At 47.4% G+C, this 11,344-nt stretch overlaps 1 protein-coding gene and 1 long non-coding RNA gene across 4 annotated transcripts in view; both read right to left on the bottom strand.

Moving 5' to 3' along the window:
• LOC148683350 (uncharacterized) overlaps positions 1-11,344 on the bottom strand; it is a 135,677-nt gene that overhangs the window by 52,378 nt on the left and 71,955 nt on the right. The window lies entirely within an intron of this gene.
• ABT1 (activator of basal transcription 1) lies at positions 4,973-9,323 on the bottom strand. 3 transcript variants are annotated; one of them, XM_088658502.1, is made up of 5 exons: positions 9,234-9,321; positions 8,693-8,708; positions 8,289-8,591; positions 7,725-7,900; positions 4,973-6,267 (listed from the first exon to the last, which is right to left on the bottom strand). In XM_088658502.1, the coding sequence occupies exons 3-5, from the start codon at positions 8,551-8,553 to the stop codon at positions 5,929-5,931; spliced, it is 780 nt and encodes a 259-aa protein (XP_088514628.1). In that variant the 5' UTR covers positions 8,554-8,591; positions 8,693-8,708; positions 9,234-9,321; the 3' UTR covers positions 4,973-5,928. The 3 variants fall into 3 exon arrangements, with proteins under 3 accessions (XP_088514628.1, XP_034953087.1, XP_088514629.1); XM_035097196.3 differs by lacking the exon at positions 8,693-8,708 and having other exon boundaries at positions 8,289-8,663; positions 9,234-9,323; XM_088658503.1 differs by lacking the exon at positions 8,693-8,708 and having other exon boundaries at positions 8,289-8,663; positions 9,093-9,277.

Here is an 11,344-nt window from a genome sequence, read left to right as displayed (position 1 = left end):
TGCCTCCTAAATGTTTCCTGTCAGCAAGAAACTGGTGAAGAGCAAATTGAGGTAGTTTAGATTCAGTCAAGATAGCTTTTTTCCAACTGAAAACAGCAATCTAACTGCCCTAACTGAAACAGCAATCTAAAACACTATATTTTTTGTGTCACAAGGGAGCTTAGAGTTGGCAACTTGACCAGGAAGAAAATGAATTCTCTGGAACCAGAAACGTTTAAAAAAAAAATTTAGAAGTAGGGCGTGCCTGAAAGATGCCAACTCCATTTCCTGTTGAGAAGCAGTGTCAATAGTCTTATATTTCCTCATAGGAAAAAAAATTCTGAAGATCTGAAGAGCTCAGAATTTTTTTTATTATTTTAACTGCTTTTGCAAATTGTGCAGTTCCTTTGATAGCAATACATTTTTTCAGTATTGTGCATTTGACTTGTGCTCAGAGATACTCTTGTCAAAGGTACAGCCCCTATTTTCTGGTACTTGTTGCTGGTAATTACTGTGCCCCCCACTTTTTTTGCCTTTTGGGAATGTCCTATTAAATTTTTGTTGAGTGGTGACATTCTCAAGGTTTCAGCTTCTTTCAAGAACACACAATTCTCTTGAGAAGAGGGGCAGCTGCAACTTTTTAAATGCACAAGCAACTAAAAGCACAGATGTTAAACTGCAAGGTGCTGTGTACTGCACAACTGGCCATTTCACACTGCTAGAAGTGTTGCTTCAAAAAATAGAGAACAGGCTCTTTTTCTACTATTACTTGTACCAAGAGAACAATTGCCCCCTTACAGCAGCCGCAGAAAGGAGGGGAGTTGAGGGAGGCATTTTAAATGAGAAATTATATTCTAGAGTTCAACTCTGCTGTAGAGACACAAAGTTCCAAAGTCTGGGAGCAGCCACCAAGAAGGCCCTGTCCCATGGCCCTGCCAGTTGTGAGGGTGGTGGGACCTAAAGAGGGCCCTCCCCCAAAGATCTCAGAACAAAGATCTCAGAACCTGGCCGGGTTCATAGGAGGTAATAGTATCTTGAAGGTGTAGATTGAATGCAGATGGGGAAGGACAGCACTGGTCAGTCCAGCCCCAAGCTGCAGGGGTTAAACTGACCACCTGTGTAATCTTTACATAGGGACAAGCTTTATGCATGTAGGCTGTGTACAAGGGCTTGGGAGCTGTGCACAAAAACATGAACATACACAGATTCAGATGTGTATACAGGGGCTTGTCATCTCTACCTCCCCCCTTCCGGGCACATGCCCCCCCCCCGGGACACCCCTGCAGCTATCAGCTCATGTGGTGTTAACCTCTTTGCCTCATTCCTAAAGATTTATTCCCCTTTTATGAATTCACAGTCGTGCCTCGGAAGTCGAACGGAGTCCATTACCGAAGTCCGTTAGACTTCCAAAACTTTTTGAAACCAAGGTGCGTCTTCCAATTGGCTGCAGGAAGCTCCTGCAGCCAATCGGAAGCAGCATCAGACGTTCGGGTTCCAAAGAATGTTCACAAACCGGAACACTCCCAGGTTTGCGGCATTCGGGAGCCAAAACATTTGACTCGCAAGGCATTTGACTTACACCAGGGGTCGGCAAGGCTTACCAGGCATGGGCTGGATTACTCTGTGCATGTCTGTGGTGCTGAAAATGGCTTCTGCGCAGGCGCAATTTTCAGTGTCTGGGCATGCGCATAAGTGATTTCCGGAGCCGCAGAAGAGTGTCCCCGTGCTGCACTGCGCCGGTTTAGAGCAGCGTGCAGGGACTTGCCGAGCGGGTGGCTTGGTTCAGGGGCGGCTCGTGGGCCCGTTAAACGGAGTGCTCCTCTTCAGGGTTCCAGCCACCAGCAGCTTCTGTGGTGCTCCATTCCCCCTTTCCTTTGCTCAAGTCAGTCCATATTGAGCTGCTTCTGGGTTTTCCCTTTTGAGATTCCTCCCTCCCGTAATAATTTGGGGAACCTTGGGGTTCCTGTAAGCCTTGCTGCTATTTCCCTCTTCTGTGGGGAGGGGCAGTTTTGTCTGGGTAAAGGTAAAGGGACCCCTGACCATTAGGTCCAGTCGTGACCGACTCTGGGGTTGCGGCGCTCATCTCGCATTATTGGCCGAGGGAGCCGGCGTACAGCTTCCAGGTCATGTGGGCAGCATGACTAAGCCGCTTCTGGTGAACCAGAGCAGCACATGGAAACGCTGTTTACCTTCCCACTGTGGCGGTACCTATTTATCTACTTGCACTTTGACGTGCTTTCGAACTGCTAGGTTGGCAGGAGCTGGGATTGAGGAAAGGGAGCTCACCCCCCCCCCCCGTCGCAGGGATTCGAACTGCCTCCCTTCTGATCAGCAAGCCCTAGGCTCTGTGGTTTTTCCACAATTGGAAAAATGTGTTTGCTGCTTTGCACAGCAGGAGTGCGAACAATGTTTCTGAGTTCAAGAACAGGAACCTATAGTAAGAGGAGCTTTATTTAGAGGAGCCTCTTAAGACCTGCTGCTAAAACTGAAAGGCCTAAGGAGCTGGCTCAAGTTGTGCGATTCCAGGGCAAGTCCTCAGGCTGCCCCTTCCAGAGCATTAAAGGGGGACCAACAAATCGCAAAAACTCATTGCCCTCTGGGCAGTCTGCAGCTCACATTCCCTGCTGCTGCCTCCCCTGAGTGCTTTTCACCTGGATGGAATGTAGCTTGAAACACAAAAATAAAAGCCAGTTTTGTTTCTCTGCCAACTTTTGGCTTTGCGCCTGTCCACTACTGGCATTTGGCCCCCAGAAGGTTGCCCAAGAGCAGGCATCCCCAAACTGCGGCCCTCCAGATGTTTTGGCCTACAACTCCCATGATCCCTAGCTAACAGGACCAGTGGTCAGGGATGATGGGAATTGTAGTCCAGAACATCTAGAGGGCCGAAGTTTGGGGATGCCTGCCCAAGAGAGAGAATGCAGCCCTCCAGCTTTAAAAGTGTCCCTGCCTCTGGTATAGAAGTTTGTGCATACTCTGCCTCCCCCTTGTGGCAATACCTTGCCATTGCAATGCAGCCAAAAGCACATCTTTTGTCCCCAAAGCCTCCTTTTGGATGGAAATGAAATGCACCCCACAACATGGTGGCCTCTGCAATGAGGTTCTGGCCCACAAAACAGCCTCAGTGAGGGACTGTTAAGAGTTTGCTTTGGAGTTGCTGAAGATGCATCTCTACATGGTCTTTGACCCCCGAGACATGTTTTAGGATTCTCCCTATTTTGACTATTTTGTTTTAATACAGTATTTTTAAATTGCTGTAACCCAACCTGGGGCTTTGTGGTCAAGATCACCAGAAATAGAATTTTTTAAAAATGAAGATGATGATGCCTAGTGGTGCACTTATAAACCTGCTAACACATTTGCAAAACTAAGCAAGGTCCAGTGTGGTTTCAAATGGGATGGGAAACTGTATGCAGATTTCTACATTGTAGGGCAGAGCTTTCCAAACTTTTCATGTTGGTGAAACGCTTTTTAGACATGCATCATTTGGCAACACAGTAATTTAGTTTTACTAGCAAACCAGAGGTTAAAACTGACCCTTTTCCAGCCCTTTGAGGAGAGTGGGGAGTGCTTGCGCAACACACACACAAACTGCAGCCGACACTAATGTGTCATGGCACAGTTTTCTATGATGCAAACCAACCACAAGCCTTTCTATTTCTAAAATGGAAATGCAACAATTTTTCTTGATGTTCTTTTTATCTTTTTGTAAACCACTTTGAAAAAAATAAATAGGGTCTCAGCTGGCATACTAAACAGAGCTGATAGGCAGCCACCCTGGACACAGAATTGACTTGTACCTCCATGGACAGCTGAGAGTCCAAAATGACTCCCAGACTGCGCACCTGGTCCTTCCGGGGCACAGTTACCCCATTCAGGATCAGGGATTCCTCACACCTGCCCCGCCCCCCCCCAAAAAAACAATGTTTCTGTCTTGTCAGGACTCAACCTCAATCCATTAACTGCCATCCATCTTCCAACCACCTCCAGACACACAGGACGCTCACCACCTTTACTGGTTCCAATTTTTAAAAAGGTAGAGCTGGGTATCATCCACATACTTATCCCAAACCCCGATGATCTGTCCCAGAGGCTTCATATAGATGTTAAAAAACATGGAGAGGACAGAGCCCTGAGGCACCCCACAAGTGACTTCCCAGAGGTCTGAACACTCGCCCCCACAACACTACTTTTCTGGATACAGCCCAGGAGGAGGGATAAGAATCACTGGTATGGTACCAAAGGCTACTGAGAAATCCAGCAGGACTAGGAGGCAGCTTTCACCTCTTTCCATAGCCTGCTGCAGATCATAAACCAGTGCAAAACCAAGGCAGTTTCAGTCCTGCGATGGGGCAATAAAGACAGAGGTTAAATCATTAATTTAGGACAACACAAATGGGATACAAATAGGTCAGTTTTGAAGGGAAAGTTAAGGGTGTAGAGATAGGAGGAGAAATTCTCAAAGCCTTTCAGAGCTTGTCAAATTGCTTTTATTTTTATGCCTGCCTTCTCCCATCAGTACAGCAGGAACCTCTCCATCTTTCACTTAGAGGCAGAGAATGAATTTCACTTCATATGTAAACTCAACGTTCATCGTTATACCACCTTATTTCTATGCCTTCCCATATCTCCCTCCTCTGGAGGCAAGATTCAGAAGCCATATTGCAGAACTCAAACACATCCTATTCCAGCAGAGAAAAGACATTTGGATGGAAAGGTGGAAGCTTTTCTCAGGATTTCTGGGCTCCAAGAACCAGACACAATTCCAACTCCTCGAGATCGTGGACCCGCAAAGCTGTATTCTGTTTCAAGCTTTTCCTGCATAATGAAGTTGTATGTCACATTTAGCATATGGCTTACCAGAGAAATGTTGAGCATTTCAAACCAGAGCTACAATAAACCAACTCTTCTTTTACCTAAACATGGAATCAGATGCTACTTTAGAACACTTCCCACTTCATGTACCACATACTGTGGTTGAAGAACAGACAACCAGTGCTTCAAAATGATTTTTTTATTTACCAGTTGGTACCTGCTTTCTCTCACACACACATACATTAAAAATGGAAATAATTCATAATGTAGGTGGAATCTGCTTAGGCTTAAGTTCTATTGTTGAAACATTGTAAAATGCAAAAAATAAAATAAAATAAATGGAAACAATTCCAGTAGTAACAGACCATATTTTTTGGACAAGATATGAAAATGATAAAGCAACCCCAAACCCAATTCAATACTTTTTGGGAAAATAACATTTTTAGCCTCACAGTATTCATGGGGTCTGTACGTTTATTGCTGTTTTAGCCCCAGATGTTGGTTTCAAATATCCGCTGCATATTGACTTAACAGTATTATCACCTTACTGTCACCAAAATACGTAGAGTCCCCATTTGACGCTTCTCATTCCAAAGTATCTTGGATGATCAGCGGCAGAGAACTGAAATGTCTATAAAATCCACAAAGGCGGAGCTTGGCCTGTTCCTTTATTCCCCCTTGATTTCTGAATGAAGACCAAGGTTCCTATTAGCAACTGGACTCTAGCTAGTTTCAGCTCCCCTCCCCAACAGCATCATCCGATCTAGAACAGCGCACTCTTCCGCTGGATCAACTTCGGAACTTGATTCAGGACTGGGCAAGGTGGGACAGCCAGTGCCAATCTCAAGTCACCAAGAGGACCACCAAAAGGGCAAACCTTTGCCAAATCCCCACAGGGGAAAGCTTTAATGCTGCTCAGGCAAAGCCAGACAGCTCCCTTAAAGAGAGGCTTCGTACAGCAGAAAGATCAACAAGTTTTACATCCACAGCGTATGTATAAAATGTGCGGTGCACCTTTCAACAACAACGAATGAACTTTCCCTGCCTGCTTTGGTAGGTTTAAGAATAGACTGAGTCTGCTTGGCTTAGCAGCTAAACCAGGATCAGCAGCAAGTCTGACTTTCCAGAGGACAAGCACTACTGTTGGATATTGAAGATCTTGGATAGCAGAGAGCTGTTTGACTGGGATTTCTGTTGGATCTCAGCAGCCCGGGCCAACTGCTTCTTCAGGCGCTTGTTCCCTTTGCTGGTCTGGATTTCTTCCTCCGTCTGGCGCTGGACAAAGCCCCAGCTCTTCTCCTCCTGTCCTCCCCGACTGCCCTTTTCCGAAAAGCGCTTGCTCTTCTCCACATTCTGCAGGTAGAAATTGGTCTCGCGCTTGGCCAGTGAAACTTCGGCCCGCATGCGCTGCTGCCGCACCTGACGCTCGTAGGCCAGTCGCTCACTCAGGTGAGTCCACTTGAAGCGGTGCAGATACTGGGGACAAAAGAGAAGGGAACTTAAGGCCAAAGGCCCACCGAGTCCAGCACCCTGCTTCTCACCGTGGCCAACCAGAAGCCCCTATGGGAAGCTTGAAAGAGGGATCTGAACCCAAGACCACGTCCTCCACTGGCCACTCTCAGCAACAGCATTTAAAGGCATGCTGCCTCCAGCAGCAGAGGTACAGCATCTTCTTAACACTTTCTAAAAGTGATACTTTATACGGTGCATAGAGTCCTGTGGTCTCTTTTCCTTCCCTTTATTAAAAACGTAGGCTTAAAAGATTTGACAATCGTGCAACCAGGAATGGCCAATGTCTGAATGATCAAGAAGCACCTCTGTTCTCCAGACATTAGTCCGGGGCACATCACGCAGCATTAAACATTGTAGTGATATGGAGAACTTTTACTTGGATGATCTGACATCCTTAAAAGGAGCTGGAATGGGAGCAGAGAAATGAATATACTCCCCCAAAAGGATCCCCTCATGACGTACATTTGGAAGCAGCCCATTGCTATTCCAGAATGTAGCTGATTTGCCAATGCAACGCTGTTCGCATATGAAAAGATACCCATATGGATTCATTGTTTCTTCTCCTTGGAAGTGAAATATTACTTTGAGGGTCAACTCTGGATTTGACCATCCCTGTTTCCCCACCCCAGCTCACTGGGCTTTTGGGTGCAAGAAGCATTGTGATATTTGTGCCCGCTCATCCAAGCATAGTTTTGCAAAGCAGTTTGTTTTGCACCACATTAATGAATAGAAGGTGGATGAGAGAGAGGCTTTTGCAAACTCATGACTCCATCCAATGAGAGTGCGAGAGGGAGAGGGGAAGGCCCGGTAACTTCAGAAGGCCACTTTACACCTCATTCCTTCAACTGAGAGTTTTAAGTCACAAGATCAGCGTTTCTCAACCGCTGTTCCGCGGCACACTAGTGTGCCGCGAGACACTGGCTGGTGTGCCGCGACGTGCGGCGACGAGAAGGGTGATTTGCATTGTCACGTGCCTGGCGGCCGCCAATATAAAGAAACTGACCCACCGGAAAGGAAGCCGGCCGGGTCACGACGCGGGGCGAGCGCAGCTCTCAACAGCCACCACCACAGGAGGGTGGTTTTAGACAAACTTAAAGAAGCTGGCTGGATGAGCTCAACCTGAAACTTGCTGAGCAAAGGATTGTGCTGGCAGAGAAATCAGCGGCTTGTGAAGCCTTATTACAGGAGATTGCAACCAACACAGCAATTGGCAAGTGTTTCTTACAGTCATAATTATATAGTCAATATAGGGCGGCACAGAGTTAATTTTTTTAATTTTTTTAATGGTGGTGTGCCTCGTGATTTTTTTCATGGAACAAGTGTGCTTTGGCCCAAAAAAGGTTGAGAAACACTGCACAAGATCAACAAGATGCGAAGGGAGTAATCCTTATTTACTGGTGCAGCCCTCAGCACCCGCTTACCTTCATATTCCAGAGGTCATAATGGAATCGGCTCCTCCTGCGGACACCCATGGGCGTATTGTGCAAACTGGCAGCTACCACCTTTGCCACACGCTTATCCCTGAATTCTACCCAGCCTTCAGTGAAGTTCTTGGCATTGCTACCCGCTTTCTTCTTTTTCTTTCGTATAAATCGCTCTGCAGGAACACAGAGAGGAGGGTTACAGGTTTGTACAGAATGTGACAATGGCCTAGTTTTAAATGCAACCTCAGTCCACACATCCACTGGCTTCTAGATTTCTCGCTCAACTGTAGTTTCTTCATACCCTTTGAAAAAGTAAGAATTGTACAACACTTCAATTAACGTGGCATACAGATCATAAATCAAATAACACACTGAAATCAGCTTCTCTACACAAATCTCCCCGTCTTTCATACGCTTCCCATACCAGATGCTGACAGCAGTTCTAAGACACCTGCATCCAAATGGTATTTTGCTTTGTTTATTCTGCCTGACCCTATTCAGACGACTGGCAGACCCACCCACCCCTGTCCACTGCTCCCCAATACACATAAAGGCTCTCACCTTCAGGCTGCAGGAAAATACGTCCTACTTCACCATGCACACTAAGCAAGTTACGAACGTGTCGTGGCCGGAAGCGAGGAGGGATGTGACCAAGGTAAATTATGCCTGGCACAACTTTTTTGCCGCCATCTTCAGTGGAGAGATCCAACTGAGCCTCACTTCCTTCTTCCTTCTGGTCAGTCACTGCCTCTTCCTCTTCACTGTCCATTACCAAGTCTTCAGCTCTTGGTGTCTCCTGACACTTCTCTACACCTTGATCAGCCATCCAAGCGTTGCTCTAACCGCTATTATTATTACTATTATTACTATTATTATTATTTTACTGGGTGGCGTCGGGGAAAGAAGGGAAGGTTGCGCTGGAAAGTTGCTTTCTTCCTGCAAGGATAAAAGACATTTCAAAAAATAACAACACTCAGGAATCTGCAAGGGAGAGAAAGCCTCTTGTTAACACCCAGACCCGCACTGCCACCCATGGGGATCCCTCAGTGTCTCAGTCCATAACATTTATTGACACTTGACATTTATACTGCTCCTTATCCCATAAGCCCCAGGTGGCAGCAGACATCTGCGCCACTCCTGGGCAGGATGATGGGAGTCTGCTTCTTGGGCTCTATACTGTGGCCTGGCAGACTCATAGCTGCCAAGTTTTCCCTTTTCTCGCGAGGAAGCCTATTCAGCATAAGGGAAAATCCCTTTAAAAAAGGGATAACTTGGCAGCTATGGGCAGACTGAACACAATGCTAACAATACAGCATAAAGCAGTGGTTCTCAAAGGGTGTGGCAGGTACAATCAAGGGCGCTTACACGTGCTGCTGCCCTGCATGATGTTGCGCGCACGCCTTCACACGTGTACATGCCAGGCAGGTCTAAGCCTTAAACCTCCATGCCCCTCCGCTGCCCTGCCTCGCCCGTGTCCCGTCCCCCGCCCCTCGCTCCCTTCCGTACCCACGAAGAACTCGCACGCCCGACGCCCTCGTGGAATCTGCGCGGAGCACTTCCGGTGCTCACTTACGGCAGCTGTCGCAAAAGGAAGGCGGTCAAAGGCAGTTTAAGCCCCGCCTCCCCACCCCGTAGAGATAGGAAAAGGGAAGAGTGGCACGCATGCGCAGCTACTCCGGCTCCATTCAAAAGGAGAAGCCGCCTGTGGTCTGGCAGGACTCAGCCAGAAGATTTTTTAGGCCCGCCTGAAGATGTATTTTTATTGATGTATTTACTTATTTATTTTTCCTTTATTTGCACAAAGCAGCTAAACAACCGCTTTAAAAACAAGCACCTCCGAGCGGTGATGCAAGCTGCCGCAATTCCTGCCAAAGCGCAAAAGCAGCAGGAGTCCGATTCTCTGATTTGCAGGATCGAGCAATGCAGCCCCTTGATCCGCTATTGACACGAGCAGGGCGCAGCTCCCCTGGGCGGACATATGGCAAACGGAGGGAAAGGCATGATTTTTGCAGAATTGCTCTGATATACAGTATTTTAATGCCTCCCCCTCCGCGCTCATTTCCAGCTTCCCTCTTCTATTATTGTATCCCTTCTGCGAAGCCCACGACACCTCCCGGTCACCTACATTGTTCCCATCCGCTGTCCACCAAAATGCGGTTCCCCATTTCTCTCCTGTTGCGTTTTATTCTTTTCCTAAACTATGTGCAAAATTAATAGTTGGGTTTTTTAAATAAAAAAATTAAATTAAATAAAAAAGGCCGGCTTTGAGGTTGCAAGGTACGGGTGAGGGCCAGGAGGGCCAGCTTGGCTCCGTGACTGTGGGTACCCAGGGCCATGGGTGCCACAGTGCCGGATTTACGTATAAACTAAACAAGTTATAGCTTAGGGAGCCACTCCCTTGGGGGGGGCCAAAAAAAATTTAAAGGGAAAAAAAACACTGGATGCACATTTCCAAAATATAAGTTCAACAATTACTTTCATAAAATACATATTTTGTTATGTGCAAATGGCTTTAGATACCTATTAGGTCCATCAATTACCATATAGGTAAAGGTAAATGGGCCCCTGACCATCAGGTCCAGTCGTGTCCGACTCTGGGGTTGCGGCGCTCATCTCGCTCTATAGGCCAAGAGAGCCGGCGTTTGTCCGCAGACAGCTTCCGGGTCATGTGGCCAGCATGACAAAGCTGCTTCTGGAGAACCAGAGCAGTGCACGGAAACGCCGTTTATCTACTTGCACTTTGATGTGCTTTCGAACTGCTAGGTTGGCAGGAGCTGGGACCGAACAACAGGAGCTCACCCCGTTGCAGGGATTCCAACCGTCAACCTTCTGATCAGCAAGCTCTAGACTCTGTAGTTTAACCCACAGCGACACCTGGGTCCCTATAATCAATTACCATATAGCATACTGTATATTCAACACAAAAACAGCAACAATTTGTTGTTGACAAAGGACAGATGGACATATTAAGGGCCCCATTACCTTCAGTAGCTTAGGGCCTCATCAAACCTAAATCCGGCCTTGGTGCCATGCAGCGTAAATGGCCCTGGCACTGAAATTTGTGGGTGCCTGGCCCCTTCAAAGGGAATTTGGCACACACGGCCCCAGGGGGTTGGCACCTATGGTGGGGGCGCTCCAAGCCCTTATCCTATCAATGGCAAAACCTCTTGCACTTTGCTGATGCACTTGTGGTCCAATCCATGTTCCAGAAGTGCCTGGTAGCACAGTGACAACGCATTCTCCCGATTGGATTTGTTCATAAGTCTATGACTTTTCTGTGTCTCCGCCAGTGTGGTGTAGTGGTTAAGAGCGGCAGACTCGTAATCTGGGGAACCGGGTTCGTGTCTCTGCTCCTCCACATGCAGCTGCTGGGTGACCTTGGGCTAGTCACACTTCTCTGAAGTCTCTCTGTCCCACTCACCTCACAGAGTGTTTGTTGTGGGGGAGGAAGGGAAAGGAGATTGTTAGCTGCTTTGAGACTCCTTCGGGTAGTGATAAAGCGGGATATCAAATCCAAAAAACTCTCCCTGGGAAGGAAGGCGTGTGTCCTGTTTTGAATACAGAACCTGGACAGAAGGAAGGAGCTCGCGAGGCCAAGCATGCAAAAAGGGGCCTCG

Source organism: Zootoca vivipara, chromosome 15 (genome assembly GCF_965207765.1).
Source record: "Zootoca vivipara chromosome 15, rZooViv2.hap1.1, whole genome shotgun sequence".
NCBI lineage: Eukaryota > Metazoa > Chordata > Lepidosauria > Squamata > Lacertidae > Zootoca > Zootoca vivipara.
Note: the sequence above shows the minus strand (reverse complement) of the source record. Positions and strands in the feature narration are given on the sequence as shown.

Bases quoted from the DNA above. Each gene is read 5' to 3' on its own strand.
- ABT1 (XM_035097196.3), bottom strand. From the start codon at position 8,553: ATGGCTGATCAAGGTGTAGAGAAGTGTCAGGAGACACCAAGAGCTGAA. The intron at 7,901-8,288 runs GTGAGAGCCTTT...GTGTTCCTGCAG, and splicing joins TATTTTCCTGCAGCCTGAAG to AGCGATTTATACGAAAGAAA. The intron at 6,268-7,724 runs GTAAGCGGGTGC...TTTTGTCCCCAG, and splicing joins ATGACCTCTGGAATATGAAG to TATCTGCACCGCTTCAAGTG.